The 20,381-nt window shown below is 48.5% G+C and overlaps 1 protein-coding gene across 1 annotated transcript in view; it reads left to right on the forward strand.

The window, feature by feature from the left end:
- POGLUT1 (protein O-glucosyltransferase 1) overlaps positions 1–20,381 on the forward strand; it is a 300,386-nt gene that overhangs the window by 110,002 nt on the left and 170,003 nt on the right. The window contains exon 6 of the mRNA XM_069635705.1: positions 458–517. Coding sequence (XP_069491806.1) covers positions 458–517 — 60 coding nt within the window. The remainder of the gene's footprint in view (positions 1–457; positions 518–20,381) is intronic.

Genomic DNA, 20,381 nt, shown 5'->3' on the forward strand with positions numbered 1-20,381 from the left:
TGTAGTTTTAGGTTTAAAAAATGATTCAAATGCATTTGGCTTGTTTTTGCAAAATACAGTCCAATTAGGCCAAGAGCCTATATGAAAATGTACTCTAAAGAAAAGAAGTCCCCTCCCCTAATTAGTACTATTATAACTTCTATGTTGTTACTTACCTTTTGCTGTACATATAGACTTACCTGCCACAACACACAATGTGGACTTGCTTGGTTCAAAGTGATCACTGCATTGCCCTTTATTCTTGTTCACTCCCATGCTCTCCCGAGAGCCTGACATGGGTTGCTCAACCAACACTATCAATTGGTGAGCCACGGAAAGCACACGGGAGCCGTTGCATTACTATACGGAAGTTCACTTTGACACTCATACCTTGGGTCTGAGGAAAACTGCTGTCATTTTTCACAATGTATTGTGATGCACCAGCTGCCCTTTAACCATGTTGTTTGTATTTTTACAGATCTGCAGACCAGTGGCCATGGGAAAAGAAGATCCCCAAAGGATATTTCAGAGGATCCAGGTAATGGCTTCCACTGCAAATCCATAATTCTGGCCCTGCAGAAGAATCTGCATGTTTACCCAAGGCTTCTGTAGAGAATGCTTCACACATCGAGCAGAAAATATCTAGATGTATAGCTTCTAAAACAGGGTTGTCTGGCTCCAGCCCTCGAAGGCCAGAAAAGATTTTCAGGACATCCCTCATTAATATTCATGAGATAAATTTGCATACAATGATTCTGAATGTATGCAAATTAATCTCATGAATATTAATGAGGGATGTCCTGAAAAATCCATCTGTGTGCAGCCCTCGAGGCCTGGAGCTGGACAACCCTGTGCTAGAAGATGGCTTGCTCTCTAGTCTAGCTTTCTAGACATCTAGCTGTACCGCCTAGAATACGCTGCTCTGTGTAATCTCTGCTCTCCATGGCTCTGCATCTAGCTGTACCACCTAGAACACGTTGCTCTGTGTAATCTCCGCTCTCCATTGCTCTGCATCTAGCTGCACCACCTAGAATATGCTGCTCTGTGTAATCTCTGCTCTCCATTGCTCTGCATCTAGCTAGAATACACTGCTCTGTGTAATCTCCGCTCTCCATTGCTCTGCATCTAGCTGTACCACCTAGAATACGCTGCTGTGTGTAATCTCTGATCTCCATTGCTCTGCATCTAGCTGTACCACCTAGAATACGCTGCTATGTGTAGACTCCGTTCTCCATTGCTCTGCTGTCTAGGTGGTGGTCTGTGGGACGGTGAGCCACCCTGTCGGGGCAGGTCTTGCTGGGCAGTTGCTGTGAAGCTGCTCTTTGCTCTGTGGCATCTTGAGGCAGGGGTTCATGCTTTTCTGTACTTAACGGTGCACCCTGTCGTGAGCCTGTCTGGATCTGTTGGAGCCCAGAGCCACGACTCTTGCCCCCTCTGCACCCGCCTCCCCACATCGCCTGGATCCCACAGCCAGATCCTTTGCCAATACCCACGCCAAGCTGGAGACCATCTGTAGTTTTACTGACGTCGTGACCACGATCCTGCAAATAAGTAAGAGCGCGTGCGCACGGTGTATTCAAATAACTGACTCTTCACTCAACGCTTACCACTTTATATTTGCACACGGTCGTCCAACGTGCCCTATTGTGTCTTGGCCTTATCGCCTACCCTACGACCTGCTGTGATCACAAGTATAAGCTGTCTGGAACTCGCGAGCGGCCACGCACTGAACTCGCCTGTCAACGGACCTTTGCACTTGCACTTGTATTTCGCTGGCCACTGACCTCATTGGTGAATGACTTGCACACTGTATGCTCTGCACCCTGCATTATTGCCGCAACCAAAGCTGTCTCTTGCTTGTACTTTTGCTGCTACGTTGTTGTGGTTATGTCTATCATACCTAGTCCAATGGGACCTACAACAGACCTTTGCATCTAACCTACGCTGCCCTCATAACTGCTGCTTTAGTAAACTATTGTGATCTCCATCCCGACACACGCTGCTATTTGGGCTGATGTCATATGCTGCTATTTGTTCTGTTGCACCTAGCCATAGATGGCTCTATATTGATTGTTGCATTTAGCCTACACTAGATCTACATATATGTTGCTCTAGTCCTAGGTGACTTCCTCTGATCTTTACCATGCCATATGCTGCTATCTGTGTCACTGACATATACCGCTATTAGTGTTACTGACACATGCTGCCATTTGGGTTACTGCACCCAGCCTTAGATGGCTCTATATTGCTTGTCGCATTTAGCCTACACTAGATCTACATATCTGCTGTTCTAGTCCTAGGTGACTCACTCTGATCTGCACCCTGACACATGCTGCTATTTGTGTTGCTATACATAGCCTAAGGTGGCTTTATATTGACTATTGTAACGAGCCTACCCCGTTCCACATAATCACTGCGCTAGTCTAGACCTACCATGACCTAGCCTTAGGTGGCTCTACACTGGATCGCAGATTTAGCACATTACGTCAGCACCTGACCTCTGCACCAACCTTCTAGACTTCGCTATGCTGCTGCACCTCTACACTATATACCATCTCACTGCATTGTGGGTCCCAGATATGCTACTAACCACATCCCTCCCATCACGGCCTTACTCCTTACCTAAGACTCATGTGGATGACCCCTCCACCATGTCTCCAGCACCGGACCTAGTCACCAAGACACTGGCCTCTCATACCACTGCACCCATTTCACTGCCTACACCGAAACACTGCCTCACCCAACAGCCCAACCTCCTGCACGACACCAACCCATACCTTAACGCTCCTACCTTATGGCTCCAACACTTTGCCACTAAACCAACGCCTAATCAACCTTGCCCGTTACATCTGAGAAACATCAGATTAAGATCTAGATTCCTGCATGTACTCAAACTTCAACACATCACACACATGCGTACAAATGCCAGACCTATCCAAACTGCTCATGCACAACCAGACAACCTTAAGACATTGCCAAAAAAGGAAGTGAAGGGTGCTCTCATAAATGTGAGATCCCTCCCGGCCCATGCCCTTGACATCGCTGATCTCATTACCACACAAAACCTAGACTTTATTGCCATTACGGAAACGTGGTTACACGCAGCCTCAGGTCCCTTACTGGCACTTGCCATTCCTAATGGATACTCCATTATCAGAAATGACAGCAACTCTAACCTCTCCAAAGGAGGTGGAGTCGCTATTATCCACAAAGATGACATCACTATTAGACCGATTCCCAATACACAATTCAGCTCGGCTGAGTCCCTCTCAATCAAACTCTCTATCTCACAACACTACAGCTACTATGCACCTCATTTACAGACCTCCTGGTCCACTTGCTACCTTCTCAAACGACATCTCAACCATTCTGGCTGACAACACTAAACCCAACTCTCAAGTCTTACTTCTCGGTGATCTTAATCTTGGACTATTAGATCCCAATGACTCTCACGCCAGCAACATCGCTAGAAATATGACAAACTTAGGTTTCTCTCATCGCATTCTCAAACCTACCCACTCCAAAGGGAGGACACTCGACTGGATTGCTGACCTAAACTGTAACACGCATATCATCTCGAACGATCCTTGTGCTTGGTCAGACCACCACATCATCATCATCTTCAAGATACCAGCTACTAATCCGCACACCAAACCGATTATTGCACCATCCATCCCTACTAGAAACAAAAAGGACAGTTCTAAGGACAAACTGTTCCCCCTGATCTTGCCCATACTTAATGATCAGGTTCTGTCACCTGACGAGCCTACGGTCTTGGTGGACATCTTCAACCAAACTATGCTCAAAGCTATTAATACCATAGCACCTCTTAAAATCAGGAAACCTAAACAGTGTGCCCACCTCAACTCCTGGTTCACTCCATACCTTAGAACACTTCGCAAAGAAAAGAGGTGTGCCGAAGCAATATGGAAAAGCCTTCCTTCTGAGACTAACAAAGATAACCTCTTTTTAGCAACTCTTAATTACAAGGAAGCAATTCTACAAGCCAAAAAAGAGACGTACAACCAACTTATATCCCAGGCAGAATCTAACACGAAGGAGTTATTCAAAATTCTCAAGGAATTAGAATCCCCCCTCCTCCACCTCTGATATTTCTAATAAGGACAGCACATGGTGTGAAAACATTCAAAAAGCTCTCCTCGCCAAAATATCCACCTTACAGGATAAAATTAATACTAAGCAAAACTGCCTACAAACATCTTCGCCAACGAAACCTAGGAATAATAAATACGGAATCCCCACATTCTCGCACACCCTCTTTAGCTTTGCCCCACTTACTGTTACGGAGGTAGAAAGCATCATTAGTAAATTGAAACCTTCCAATTGTCAAGGCGACTCCTGTCCTGCCCCGATCATCTAGGAATCGGCTCATGAACTTTCCCCGTTCATCACTGCTTTTATCAATTCCTCATTTCACTCTGGCATTGTCCCAGACAACCTCAAGGTCGCATGGGGCATCCCTCTACTCAAAAAAACCCTTGATGGACCCAAGTATCCCTACCAATTACAGGCTGATCACCACTGTCCCCATTTTACTGAAAATTCTGTATAGGGCAGCGTACCTACAGATTCAAAAATACCTAGAAAATAACAATCTGCTTGGCACAAGACAATCTGGATTCCGCCCTAAGCACGGGACGGAAACAGCCTTATTAGATCTTAAAACTCAAATTGAGGACCTAAAAGATAACTGCAAATTGGCCCTACTACTACTATTTGATCGATCAGCAGCGTTCGATCTCGTCAACCATCAAATCCTCTGTCGACACTTGAAATCAGCTGTCCACTTCTCTGCAAAAGCCACCAAATGGATCAGTTCCTTTCTGGACAACAGGCAGATGACGGTATTCTCACCCACTGCCTCAGCAGTGCCCACTCCTGTGCCTTGTGGCGTCTCCAAGGGCTCTTGCACCTCACCAATGCTCTATAACGTCTTCACTAAACCTCTCTTTGACGTACTTGATTATCTGGGCGTCACATATACTAATTATTATGCTGACGACACCCAGATACTCATCCCTATCACTAGTGACTACACTAAGGATGCAAAAGCATTGAATGACGTTTATCAAGTCATCCAAGCTTGGATGGCCCAGCACGAGCTTTGTCTCAACGATAAGACTGAGCTCCTCATCCTGGGCTCCCAACAACGACCGAATAGACTTGACCCTGCTTTCAAAACCTTCAACATTGATGGTAATTCTATTAGTCTCCTCAGACACCACAACTCCAGGAATCTACCTCTATTCCACTTTATCACTCAATAGACAAACTAACGCAGTTGTCTCGGCATCCGCTTACACTTGTAAGCTCATTACTGCATGCCGCCCTTTCCTAACTGCACAGAATTGCACTATCTTGGCCAGGACATTGGTTATGGCCAAACTGGATTACTGCGGTGCCTTATATTTAGGGACCAGCCAACGTAACCTGAACAAACTACAAGTTACCCAAAAGAATGCCATCAGAGCAGCCCTAAACATCACCAGATCTTCACACATCTCTGAAATAAGTAGAAAATTACACTGGCTCTCGGTAACACAAAGAATTTCTCCAAAAACTGTGACCCTCGCACATATATGTTTGAACAATCAGGCCCCCACCTATCTTGCCTCTCGCTTCTCTCTCTACGCGCCCACCCGACTACTTAGATCAGCGCAAGCTCACTGCCTGACCATCCCCGGATACAAACTGCAGGAAGCCGGGGAATCAGCTTCCCTGTCCTTGCCTCCAAACAATGGAACTCGACCCCCCTACCTATTAGAACTGAACATTCTCCTACCCTTTTCAAACAACGAACCAAATTGTGGCTAGCTATTAGTGTGGCGTAATGGCTAAATCTCACTACAGTTCACCTTCCGATGCATCTGCTAAACTGTAGATAGTGCGCATAGCATATTGTAAATTATGCATAACACCACCATTGCAAAGGTACTTATTCTTGTATATTATATTGTATACTATGTATAACCTTTCAGTATGTATATACGGCGCTACCCTAATTGTAAAAATTACTGTATTGTACTTTCCTTGTCAAGATATGCGCCCGGTTGGCCTTGGGCCTGGCTGCGTTATATAAATAAATAAAATGCAAAATACAAATACAATATTTACAAGTCCCTATGAGGTATTGGTAAAAAAAAAAAAGGCTGCTTGAATTACCTTATCTCCAGACACGATAGACATCGGAAAACACAACCAACCTGCTCAAGGAGTGGAAGATGGACCATAGTATAGATTTTCCTCTGCCTGCTGCCCTGTGGGTGCTTTGAAACACAATGTACTTGATGTATACGCGCCTTACAAATGCACAATAAATAAATGCCAGTGTTAGTATGGCCACCCTCCTCACTGACTCTGAGCATAGAAACGCATTTTTTTCTGTTGATCTATCACCTTCCCAACAGACCGACATTAGCGACCTGCTGGCTCTGTTCCCTTAGGTATTTTCAGAACAGCCAAAAAGGGTTGCTGATTTCTTCCACTACATTCGAACCCCGGCAGGGAAGACCATTAATTAAAAACCCTGTAGGATCCCCGAAACCAGGAGAAAAAAAAAGAAATAATTCATAAGGAGATAGAGGAAATGCTCAATTCGAATATCAAGCCCTTAGAGTCCTTGGTCCTTCCCTATTGTTTTAGTCGCAAAGCCGGAGTAGTCCTGGCATTTCTGTATAGACTTAAAAAAAGTAAACTCGATCTCAGCATTTCATAACTATCTGTAGTATTCGCTGTCCAGGAAAACAGTCAGAAGGCAGAGATGACTCAGTAAGGTGTGGAAAGAACACGCTTTATTGTGCGCTGTAGGGAATAATATGGGGTATTTGGGGAGCAACAAGTAAGCCGACCATTACAGCTTCATCTCCCATCCTGCATTGACCAACCGTCACCCTTAGAACTCTCAAAGAACACAGAGTTCCAACTACCCTCACATTCCATGGGAGGCACTGCTTGGAGTGGCCCAAGTCAATACACTATCCTATGCCAAGGATTGATGATCTGATCGAAAAGTTGCGTTTGGCCAAGTTTATATCAATGCTAAACTTCACAAAGGGTTACTGGCAAGTCCCCTTAAATTCAGCTGACTTGAAGAAACTGCCTTTTCAATGCCACAAGGCCTATTCCAGTTCAAGGTCTTACCCTTTGGTCTGCACAGAGCGCCAGACACTTTTCAGCGACTAATGGACAAAGTGCTATAAACCATACTTGGCATTTTGTGGAGCATACTCGGATGACCTAGTAGTTCACAGCGACAGTCTGCCCGAGCACGTTCATCGCCTGTACTCCATCACCCGTGCCCTTAGGAGAGCCGGGTTAAAAGCAAATCCTCGGAAATGTCATCTGGCCCAATCTGCGGTGAAGTACCTGGGATTTTTCATTAGAAATGGCCTAATGCGACCTCAGGGCCTAGAAAGTAAAGGTGGTCCAAAAACACGTACACCAATAGGAAAATTATGTCCGTGCCCTCTTTCAGTTAACCAGGCTATTCTAGTAGATTTATCCTGAATTATTCCACCCTATCCACTAACCTAACGGATAAGCTAAAGAAATCCCAGCCCTAGAAATTACTCTGGGATAAAAAGGATCAAGCAAGTTTTGATGGACTGAAGGGTCACAAACCTGTCCTTAAAAGGCCGGACTTCAATAAGCAGTTCCTGTCACAAACTAATGCATTAAAGGGTGGGCTTGGGGGCAGTGCGCTCAAGAATACAATGGAATTGAGCATAAAGTGTTCTATACCAGTAGGAAGCTCTTTCTAAGGGAGCAATCTTATGCTACAGCGGAACTTGAGGCCTTGGCCATAAAATGGGCTATCATGTACCTGAGATAACATTTGACTGGAAGAAGATTCACGTTGATTACAGACCCCTCACCATTGACCTGGATGAGCTTGAGAAAGGGCACTCATGCAAGAGTGATGAGGTGGTTTTTGGACTTGCAACCACTATTTCACTGTTGAACATTGAAAAGGGAAAGAGCAGGGAAATGTCCACTTTATAAGCCGGTTCCCCATCAATCGGCATGGGAAAGTCACAAGCGTAAGGGAAATGGTATGTGACGAATCTAGAGAATCCGTCCCTTCTCCCCAAGGGGGAGCCTCCCCCGTTGAGGCTAGGGAGGTGAGCCCACTTTACAATACCCTCCCTAGGGGTCTGGGCAAGTAGGACCTCACTGGGAGTGACTCCCCCTTAGGGGACAATGGCTCCTGTTCCGATGAGCAACTCCCTAAGCCATTTCCCACAGAGCCATATATGGGATTGTCAGATATGAAGAACACTATAGAAGTCAGGGACTTGGCAGAAGACCAAACTAAAACGTACATTTGGAACAAGGAGGATCAGTCTCTTTAATGAGACCTCCATATAACTGTGACGAGTAGACTGAAGAGGGATCATTGCACACTAAGGAGAGGCGAAGTCCAGAGAGAGAGTGGAGAGCGTAAGCGAGGGGTAGCCACCTTATGGTGTGACACCTCTGAGAGGCGGAGCCAAGGAACCCGCAACTTTCACAAGTGGTCTGAACGCGAGAAGGAAACGCTGGAGGCCCAGGTTTTACACGCAGTTAGAGCCCAAGGAGACCGGAATCCAAATGCCAGTGGTGGCGTGACCACAACCTTTACGTGGTGGGCAGTGAGCCCGTGCAACGATGCGGAAACCCAATGCTGAGGAAACAGTGAGACATTTGCTTACCTGCTGCCATACCTGGTCCCGGGGAAAGCGAGGAGCTGAACGCCAGTGCAGTCGAGAAACTGGAGAAGTGGAGAAAACTAAGCAAACCCGAGCTAGTACATGACCTGGTGACATCCCCTGCAGAATCAAAGTTGACGGCGAGACCGGGAGAACCGGGAGGCTGTTGGGAAATCTTTATGAAAAAGGAGAAACTCGTCCCAGTAGACTTGATGAGACATTGAGTTTAAAGTTGATTAAGTGGAACTGGATTAATGTGGAAGGAGAGATCCCCTGCACCGGGGTACACATGTCCTGGGAAAAGGGGCAAATGGCCCATAAATCAAGAAGTAGAGTGGAGAGTATCGGAGAGGAAATTGTATGAATGGGAAGAAAAAGCCAAGCGAACCACTTGAGGGAAGAGATATTCAGAGTAACCATCGAGGGGACTAAGACCCAGAAAGGCATTTCACAGCTAAGAAGGTATATGTTACTGAACTCAAAAGGGTATAGCAACCTGAATCAGAGACTAATGAAGAGACCAAAAGAGGGTATTGGAGAACTATCCCTAAAGAGGACGAAAGACTCGGACATTGTGAAAGAGTTGCAAGGACTGATGCAGGAAGTGACGAGACTATTTAAGAATAGCCTACTAAAAAGGAACTATGAAGAGAAGTGACATTGCCATGATACAAATGAGACCTTTTCCTGATCTCATTTAAGTTGGTTTGAGTAGTGGTAGGGTCAGTTGGAACACATTTTTGGACAGCGGACTGATTATTTTGAGACTTTCTGACGACTGACGGTCACCTTAGTTATTAACATAGGCGGGGAACACCCACATAGCAATAGGGAGAGATTAGCCTTACACCTATTATGTATTTAATAAATAACCAGTAGAAATGTCTTTGCAGTGTCCACGTTCTTCTTCAGACCCGCCACAGTGCCTAAGGACTAGCTGGTGGCAGGAGTTAGATTTTTAGTATTTGTGCATTTATTTTAGTGTGCCAATTTGCGTTTACCGCGTGTGGCTACTAAACATGGACAGTGTCCCAAAATGGCCATGCCCCAAGGCTTTTCGCTTGTCGTTTGGCCATATTGTTTCTTGGACTTCTTCCTGCCCTCTCAGGTCAAGAGATCTCTAATATGGTCATGCATTTGCGCGGGAAAGCAACTGCTTTCGTGGGCTAGTGCATGCCACTTGTGTGTGGACCCACGAAGTGGGTTGTGACTCTCTGGAAACAGAAAGTCTAGTGTGCATGTACAGAAGAAGCCCACAGTGGTCCCTGATTTGGCCAATGCTCGCTGAATGATTGGTGCAGGTCTTTGCTATTGGAGGGCTGAGTTTGATCACTCAAGTGAATTTAGCATAGAAGGAGTCCTCCTGCATCCATTCTGGAGGATCAGCAACAGAACCAACTAACCTGTGTAGCTGTGCAGCCCACTGAAGACCCGTAAACGACTCCTAAAGAGGGCTGGCGACCTTTCCTGCAACTGGTCCTGGTGAAGCCGTGCTGGACTACCTGATCTGGGAATGCCCTTGTCGGTGCTTTGACTCTTGGACTGGTGAGACCAACTGGTCTCGACGTCTACTCGCGTTCCTGCAGCGTTGAGCCTTTGGAATTGTCCCTGGACCACTCGGCGGACTGACCTGCTCTTAATTGGGCTACTGCACCAGAAGCGTCACTGTTCTGTGCTTTTGACTGGAACTTTGGTAGTCACCAGCTCGTCCTACACATTGCCTTTCTGCAGGGATTAAGCTTCCCAGCATCAGCGGACTCTGTCCTGGAAGGCCGTCTTCATTTGCGACTGGAGAGACGCCTGCTGTCACCCGTGTGCAGTGACTATCGCTGGAACCGGCTCCTCTCCATCTAGTATAGTGTCCTGAATAGGCCTGCACCAGTGCCCACTGCATTTCATTTTAGAAAATGATTGCACTCAGATCCTGGACCCGACCGGAATCTTCCTTGCACCTGCAGCTCCTGGGCTGCTTCTACCGGATCCAACAGTGGAAAAACCTACCTCCAGTGCTTCCCAGTCGACCTGCCAAGTCACTTGGAAAAATCGAGTAAGGGCGGAGAGTTGTCTAAATGATTACAGCTGCCACCAGCTCCTTCATTCTAAAAGTTGGTGAAGAAATTTAATTTATTCCATTCCTACACTTTTTTAACAGTTTACTTAAAAAGCTGTTCTAAAAGATAGAACAAATACCTTACTTTACTGTAAAAGCCTTGACAAGTCTTCTGGGCCATTTTTCATCACCACAGGAACATTTCCTAACTTTGTCCCCGCCCCTAAAAGAACTTTGTGACTTTTGTGCACAAGGCCCCGTTCAACTTAGGGAGTGGACTCTTAGTTAAAGCTTCTGTTCCTTTGTACTGTTTTCCTATTGCATTACTACGTACTGTCCTTTCAGGTGAATAAGTAATTTGTGTGCCTTTCTATAACCAAAGGTGACTGTACATATGTTTTATATTTAGAGTGTTGTGTGATATTACCGCCTCGATTCATTTTTTTAGTGTGTTCTTTGGCCTATAGTGAATATAGTATTTTTGTACTTGCCTGTCTATGCGGAATCATTGTGAATGTGGCGGTGTGGACTCATTGTGGACTCCACTGACCTCTCCTAAAACTAAGCCTTGACCACTCTCCACTCTTACCATGATTGGGTTTTGACTTACTTCCCTGTTCACTATAACTAGGCTGGCCTCCTGAAATACGTCCACTAGATCAGATTCTGGAAATCCAGGAGGCACCATCCCTAATCTCAGTTGAACACTAATACCCACTGGTGGATAGTGTAGGGAAAGTTAGGAAGTCCCTGATGGGGTTAATGGAGAGAAGGCGTTCTGCCCTTAGGCCCTCACACCTAGCTGAAGACACAATTGGACAGCCGGGGTCAACATTTTGTATCTACTAACTCGGAGATCAGGGGCAGCTGGGTTAGGGTGGAGGTCTGACATAGGTTGAAAGGGAGAGAGAGGGACGGCCCTACGCTCCACAAAGACATCAAGAAAAACACTTGGACCGCCTCAGACTCTGAGTGATTCTTGTGTGTGAGACACTTTTCTTACTATAAAGATGACATATTTTATACAATAGTGCAGACCTTCTCTTTTATGCCTGCACCTGTGAGCCACCCCACTCTGCCGCTATTGAGTTAGGTCTGGGCAGCTTGCCACAACGACCACTTGGAAAGCCTGATGAGCTCAAGCAGTATTTGAATCTGGGAGATATGCCAGAGGATCCTGGGGTCCAGAGCCTTAAAATCTAATGAACACACCCTGTATACGGAGTTGGGTCTGCATGTTGTCACTCTAGCTGGCTATATATTACTAAACTCTGAAAGCCTGCTACCAAATAAGGCATCACCCTGAACTCGCCCGAAACAAGCTCTTAATAACGTTTTAAATCAAGGAGCCAGTATCGTTGCAATTTTGCCATACTACTTTGACCACCTCATTTCCTTGCCTTGTGTTGTCTACAGCGTTACACAGTATAGTCTTTGACGGTGCCACTCTTGGCTCAGGCTGGCAGTCACAGAATTACCTGGGTACAGTGTATAGAGCTGCCAGGGCAAATAAGTCGCCAAACTTTCAGGATTACCCAAACACCCTCTTGAGCCCCTCCAACATTCCATTGTGTTCTGTGAAGAATCTGTAGACCACGCCCCTTCTTCCCTACGGGAGCCACCCCCTTTAGGAGTAGGGAAGTGAGCCTGCTGCGTATAACCCTGCCTGGGGGTTTTGGGCAAGCGAGACCTCACTGGGAGTGACCCCACTTTATAGGACAAGAGACTCCCATTCCAATGGGTTTCTCCCTATAACCAATGTACTCTTTGCCTACATGGGAGTAAGAAAAGTGGACAACACATCTGTTTGGCTCAAAATAATGCTGAACTTCCCTCCTGCTTGACAACTTGTAATGAACAAAACGCCCCTTTTCATTAAAGGAGCGAGAATGAAGGGCAAGTGACCCTTGAATGGAGGAGGAGATAACCAACGCTGAAGTGACTCCCTGGCTTGAGAGCGTTGGCGAGGGAGGAGCCATGCAGACCAGCAATCTGCTGCAGCACGGAAGGAACTAATATCCGTCAGAGACGCCACACAAGGAAGCACGCAAGGCTGGGGAAGCTGAGGCTGCGTGGAGCGACCTAGAGGTGGGACCAGATACAGGGCTTGATGGGCCTGAGGCCTGCTGACCAACACGAGACGAAAGGAGGATTGGATCCTCCGTTCTCAGCACGAGAGCCAGAGAAGATTGAGAGGCAAGCGAGATGGGCGAAACCCGCCAGCATCTTATGGAGAATAGCAGCAAGCTGCGCAGAAGGCTGCTGCCGATTGCAAGACTGACCCTGCATGGAGCAAGCACCGCAACACAGCAGCAGGTATGCAGGTTGCCCAGGTCGGAGGGAGGAAGAAAGCTGAGTGAACAAGCAGGGAAGAAGGAAGGAATGCACTGGCCCCATCTGAGAGTCGTAGGTACCTGAGAAGCCTGAGAGAGTGAGTTGAATTTAAAGGGTTGCGGGAGCCCAAGAAACCAGAGCATCTTAAATCCACAGACTGGTCCCAAGGACCCAGAGAAGACAAGGGAGCAACTCCCAACTCCGGGAGCCGAGAAACCCGAGCATCATAAATCCACAGATGGTCCCAAGGACCCAGAGAAGACAAGGGAACAACTCCAGGAGCCGAGAGAACTAAGTGATACATCGGGTCTGGGAAACCCAGATGAGCCGCAGAGGCAAGATAAGCAAGAGTGCAGAAAATGCATCACACAAGCATAAGAGTGCCCAGAAGTTGGTGGAAGGGAGGAGAGCTCCACCAAGTTGCTGGAAGTGGATCAGGGAAATATCCCTCCACATAAAGAAATTGGACATTGGGATTTTCAGGAACTTTAGACTATTTTGAGTTTGGGAAATTTGAGGAACTTTTGATAGATGGACCAGAACCATTTTGTCTATTTCAAAAATTGGATCAAGGCAAGGAAAACATCCTTGAAAAGGCTGAGAGAACTCTGTGAAGATCCAAGAGGGCAGGGCACTCCTTTATATTACTTGTGTTTCGCTAGTGGTATGGCCAGCCTAACAGATCGGTTTGGACCTAGAATCATTTTTGTTAGGAATGTAACCGAGCACCTTAGTTTAGCTTGATTAGGTAGGGAAGATTTTAGTGGTAGGATATATATATATTCCTCCTGGTTGCCACAACACTAATTTACAATTCTCCAAGTCTACCTTAGAAACGCACCCCAATTATCACAGCACCTTAGGACATATCTGCCTCCACCCTTTTGCAGCACCATGGTACACCTAACAGGACTGACGGGCACCCATGCTATCACACAATAGTCTCCCCTTCTGCATGTTCATGGCATCCTTTTTCCCACTTCCCCTTCACTTCACCCTTTTCTTCTCAGTAGATTATGCTCTATTACCCCTGGCAGGGGAACAACACATCACTGGTCATACAAGCCTACTTGCTCCGATGTTGATTGTGTATAGTATAAAAGCATATTAGCAAATGCTACCTAAGCCCTGAGATCCTCTCTGACTTGAGAGAAATCGAATCTCAGCATTTTGTCCGTTTGGTTCTACCCTGTCTCTCTCCTGGCCCCGGGAAATCTCTTTTGCTTGTGCACACATCTGCTTTCTTTTGGCAAATACCATCCCTGCCTCTGGTTGGACCGAGAAGACCCTTCCAATTCCTTCTGACCAGAAACATGGCCCTTAATTGGTGGGAAGTTCAGGTCATACACCGCTATTATTTCCTTGGGAAGTAACCCACCTCTTCCCAGAATGGTTCCTGTGTTAGTGTTCAGCAGTCCCCACTCCCCTCTTTGGCAGCCAGTGAGAGGGGTCCCATCAGGAAGAACATTGTTTCTATCCCAGGCCAGTCGGTTTTGGGACACCTTTGCAGGGAAGGGCCGGGATGAGGTGGCATGGGTGTCTGGAGTCGTCCTCCTGGGTTTGGTCATCTCTCTGGGTTGTTGGGTTTTGCTGGTGCACACGCAGCATTTTGTCCCAGTACCCAAAATGCTCCCGAATCCTCTACAGCTCGAGTCTGTCAAAGATCAGAGAAGCGGCTCCACAGACACGTGTTTCCATCAGTTAAGATTACTCGCACAAGCAATGTATCGCACAGATTGGTGCTGCATATTCTGCCTGTGTCTCGCGTCCCGTGGTCCTCTCACGTATCACATAGATTGGTGCTGCATATTCTGCCCGTGTCTCGCGTCCCTTGTTCCTCTCATGCATCACAGAGATTGGTGCTGCATATTCTGCCTGTGTCTCGCGTCCCTTGTTCCTCTCATGCATCACAGAGATTGGTGCTGCACATTCTGCCCGTGTCTCGCGCCCCGTATTCCTCATGTATCACACAGATTGGTGCTGCATATTCTGCCCATGTCTCGCGTCCCTTGTTCCTCTCATGCATCACAGAGATTGGTGCTGCATATTCTGCCCGTGTCTCGCGTCCCTTGTTCCTCTCATGCATCACAGAGATTGGTGCTGCATATTCTGCCTGTGTCTCGCGTCCTTTGTTCCTCTCATGTATCACACAGATTGGTGCTGCATATGTTCCTCATTTCATAAGTGGGGTTCAATACTTCAACAGGTAACAACCTGCATCGGCACCCTCCACTTAAATGAATAATTAAGCCTTTTTGTTTGCACCTGCAACAGTAGCCATCGTGCTTTACACTTGGGACCTTGGACGTTATGTAGTAATAATAAAACACGTCCCTTGTTCCTCTCATGTATCACACAGATTGGTGCTGCAAATTCTCTGTCTCGCGCCCTTGTTCCTCTCATGTATCACACAGATAGCTGCTGCATATTCTGCCCGTGTCTCGTGTCACTTGTTCCTCTCATGTATCACACAGATTGGTGCTGCATATTCTGCCCGTGTCTCGCGTCCCTTGTTCCTCTCATGCATCACAGAGATTGGTGCTGCACATTCTGCCCGTGTCTCGCGCCCCGTATTCCTCTCATGTTTCACACAGATTGGTGCTGCATATTCTGCCCGTGTCTCGCGTCCCTTGTTCCTCTCATGCATCAGAGATTGGTGCTGCACATTCTGCCCGTGTCTCGCTCCCCGTATTCCTCTCATGTATCACGCAGATTGGTGCTGCATATTCTGCCCGTGTCTCGCGTCCTTTGTTCCTCTCGTGTATCACACAGATTGGTGCTGCATATGTTCCTCATTTCATAAGTGGGGTTCAATACCTCAACAGGTAACAACCTGCATCGGCACCCTCCACTTAGATGAAAAATTAAGCCTTTTTGTTTGCACCTGCAACAGTAGCCACTGTGCTTTACACTTGGGACCTTGGACGTTATGTAGTAATAATAAAACAGTCCTTATTTCGAGGGGATTGTGTCCTCCGATGTATTCCACATCTATGACAGTAATGACCACAGCTGTGCTGCTTTGGAAAATCTTTTGGCGTAGTCGTCCTGCGTCGATGATGTCGATACACTGTTCCTCGAGGGCTTCCGTTGAGGGTCGACGTCACTGGATGTTATATATAGGACGCACGGCGCCCCTAGCCTCAGTTCGGTTTTCTTCTGCGAACGTGTTCGCTTCGGAATCTCGGCACGCTCGGTCCTTCTACTTTGATTGCAATGTCTTCGTCATCTTCTACCCCGAAGTCGGGCTTCAGTACCAAAATGCCCATCATGGACCCGCATGATGTCTGCCTCTGGAGTCTCGGGGAAAGCCACGCCACCGACGACTGCGATGACTGCCAGTCCTTGACATCGAAGTCCTTGCGGGAGCAGAAGAAGAAATTATCGGTAGGTAGGGTATCTAAAACCCGTAAGTCGAAATCTGCTGGGCTTTCGACTGACGACTCGAGGGGCGACGCTCTGCATCGGCATAAGTCCAGGGGGTCTCGGAGTGGTTCCCGCCATTCCTCTGCCTCTTCTAGGCATTCTCAGAACCGCTGTCACCGGTCGACTTCCCCATCCTCGTCGGAGGACTCACCAGAAGGCGGGTGACTTGTCCCACCAAGTATTCGTCGCCGGCCGAATGGGACGCATTCCACCAGCAGATGGTGATTTCCGAATCGCACGGCACTGTTCTTTCGAGAGAATCCGGCAAGGAACGAGCTAGAGCCACCACTCGCACGCCTTTGGGCTCGGGCGGTCAGCGTGATCATCGGGAGCCGTCGAGGTCCCAATCGGACAAGGTTGATCGCCATAGTCTTTCCAGGTCCCGGTCCTTGACGCCGTCGAGACCGTCGGAGCCTGTGAGGCCTTCCAAGAAGGCAGCAACGCCATCTGCGCCGTGTTTGTCGAGGGACTCTCTTGAGGCTCTGGCTTCGAAGAAATCAGCGGCGCCGAGACCATCAAAGGACACTCTCAGGGCTCCAGCCTCAAAGCAGTTGTCGAAGTCATCGGCGCCTCGGTCAACGTCAACGCCGATTCCACCGGCGCCCTCTAGAAACAAATAATGCCTTGCCTTCCCTATGCCTTTTGAGGAGAATTTGCCAGAGGTGCACCGGAGGGCTGTGGAAACTCAGAGGAAGGCTCTCTGTAAGTCTGTGAGGCCTGTTTTGAGCCCTTATCTGTTCCTCCACCCAGATTGGATTTATTCCAACCTTTTGGAGTATATTTCGGAGGTGGAAGAAGGGTCTGATGAGGAGATGGTTGTGCCTCCTGAGGTCCCTGATGACCTGTTGTCTGGTCACAGTCAGATGGAAGAACTCAGTCAGCCCTTGCATGATGCCAGTGGACCTGACACCTCTCTGAGGTGGAGTTTGGCAGGCCTGAGCCTGGTACGTATGCCGAATCCTCATATAGGCGCCTCATGTCGAGGCTGAGTACTTGGGGTGGTCTGCTCCACCTGTTGATTTTTTTCAGGATGATCTGACAGGTATTCTGGACCAAGGTCCACCCACTTACCTGGTGTTGCAAAGAAGGGTGGCGACGGCTTGGACTACTCCAGAGAGTCTCCCGGCAGTGAATAAGTTGCTTCTGAAAAAATACCATCCACCCAGTGGTGACCCCTGCTACTTATCGATGCATCCTACTTCGGAGAGTTTGGTGGTGCAGGCAGCTATGGCCCCTGCAAACCAGGCTGCGTACCCTACCATCCCTCCTGATAGGGACGATAAGCGCCGTGATGGTTGGGCGAAGAAGGTATTTTCATCTTGGGGTATGGCTTTGAAAGCAGCCAACTCCGTTTGTGCCTTGGCCAGATTCACTCACACCTGTGGAATTGTGCATCTTTGGCGGCTGAGCATATTCCCAAAGGGGAGGAACGGGATGGATTTCTAGCCCTCGTGCAGGACAGCAAGGATGCCATGTGTGAAGCTGTTCAGTCGGGTTTGGACACGGCAGACTGTGTCAGTCGGTCCATGGCTGCGAGCACTGTGATACGCAGATTTGCGTGGTTGCGGAAGTCGGGGTTTGCTCCTGATGTGCAATCCTGGCTTCTCAACATGCCCTTTGATGGTGTCCATCAGTTTGGCAGCAAGGCTGACGAGAGCCTTGAGAGGTTGCAGACCTCCAAAGCTGCAGCAGAGTCTTTGGGTGCTGCAGTATCTCAACCTCCGCCTTTTCGTCCTAGAGGACAGCAATGGAGGGGAGGTTCCTTTCGGTACTACTCTTCCTTTGGTAGATCAAGAGAGCTGTCAGTCAAAGGAGCCACCATAGGAATACCAGAGGTGGAAAGCAAGGTACTCGAGGTGCCAAAGCAGCTTGGGCAGTTGCCTCTTTGCCCTCAGGCACTACCGCAGCCGCGTCCGCTCAGTCATGAGGCCATGTCCCATGGTTCGCCGGGTTGGGGCAGACTTGCGCAGCATCTTGGAGAATGGCGTGCCATTACTTCAGATGTGTGGGTTCTGGAGATCATAACCCACGGCTACTGTCTCCCCTTTCGACAGAGGCCTCACGACAATCTACCGGGGAAGCTCTCTTTTAAGAGTCCGGATCCGCTCCTTGCGCAGGAAATCCTATCCCTGCTGGAGGAAGGCGCCATAGAACTGGTGCCTGTAGCGGAGAGGAACAAGGGATGGTATTCCCCTTATTTTTTTATCCCGAAAAAAGACTGAGGATTGAGACCCATCATGGACTTGCGTTGGCTGAACAAGCTCCTCAGGAAGGACAAGTTCAAGATGGTAACCCTTTCTCAAGTCCTCCAGGCCCTTCAACATCAGGATTGGTTGATGTCTTTCGACATCAAGGATGCTTACTTTCATGTGCCGATTCATCCAAAGCACAGGAAGTACCGGAGGTTCGCGGTTGGCGACTCGCATTTTCAGTTTCGGGTCCTGCTGTTCGGATTGACCTCCACCCCGAGGGTCTTCACCAAGTTGATGGTGTTGGTGGCAGCGTATCTCAGGAAAGGGGGGATTCACGTCCACCCCTACCTGGACGATTGGTTGATCAGGGCGCGCTCTCCCGAACAAGCCAGGGATCATCTGTCGTCACCTGCCACTCCCTTTACAAGCTGGCCTTCTGCCTCAATTTAAAGAAGTCACAGTTGACACCTACCCAACTTCTCCAATACATCGGAGCAGTGCTCGACACATCCCTGGGGCTGTGTTCGCCTCCCCAGGTGAGGGCTCATCACATTCTGCAGATGGTGGAGAAATTTCAACGTGCCCAGAGTCTCCCGGCGTTCGAGTTCTTGAGGTTGCTCGGCCTCATGGCATTCTGCATTCTACTGGTGCCAGAGGCCAGGCTGCGGATGAGATCTCTGCAGTGGGCTCTCAAGATGCAGTTGTCGCAGTCCACTGGCAGGATGGCGGATCCCGTTCTGATTCCGCCCTCAGTCGCATAGGATCTTCTGTGGTGGGCCGTCGAAGGCAATCTGATGAAGGGTGCGCCATTTTGGCAACCTTGGCCGGAAGTGACGATCGTGACAGACTCATCCCTCACGGGTTGGGGAGCTCATGCCAACGAGTTGACAGCCAGCGGCTGTTGGTCTCCGTCGAAGTCCAGACTACACATCAATCTGTTAGAGCTGAGGGCCGTCAGGCTTGCCCTGAAGGCTTTTCTGCCGACTGTGCGAGGGAAGAATGTCCTGATTCTGACACAGTACAGTGCCCATGCACTACCTCAACAAAAAGCGGGGGCAGGGTCTCTCCCTCTGTCCAGGGAGGCGATGCAGCTCTGGTTCTGGGCAATTCAGCAGGGAATTTCGATCTCTGCAGTTCATCTGGCTGGAGACAAAAATGCGGCGGCGGATGCTCTAAGCAGTCAGAGCACGGTCTCTCACGAGTGGGAGCTGGCTCAGGAAGTTCTTTGGGAGATCTTCGCCCTTTGGGGAACCCCACAAGTGGATCTCTTTGCCACCAGTGTCAACCGGAAGTGTGAAAGATTCTGCTTGCGGGAATTTCCTCCAAGAGGAGCCTTGGGAGACGCGTTCGTAGTGGAGTGGTCCTTCCCACTGCTGTACACGTTTCTTCCAGTCCCCGTCATCCCGCAGGTGTTGCGGAGGTTCGGTTCCCGGATGATCCTCATTGCTCTGGCATGGGCCAGGAGAGCGTGGTACACATGACCTTGTAGACATGTCCATCTGCCCTCCACGTCGTCTTCCCTACCGAGACGATCTGCTCTCACGGGAGGGGGGTCGGGTTCTCCATCTGGAGGTCAGTACTCTCAACCTTCACGATTGGTATCTGAAAGGTTGAGTTATAAGGATCGGGACCTCCCTGAAGATGTGATGGAGGTGTTGCTTTCAGCACGGAGGCCCGCAACGAAATCCCTGT

Source organism: Ambystoma mexicanum, chromosome 7p (assembly GCF_040938575.1).
Source record: "Ambystoma mexicanum isolate Mex_15411 chromosome 7p, UKY_AmexF1_1, whole genome shotgun sequence".
Taxonomy (NCBI): Eukaryota; Metazoa; Chordata; class Amphibia; order Caudata; family Ambystomatidae; genus Ambystoma; species Ambystoma mexicanum.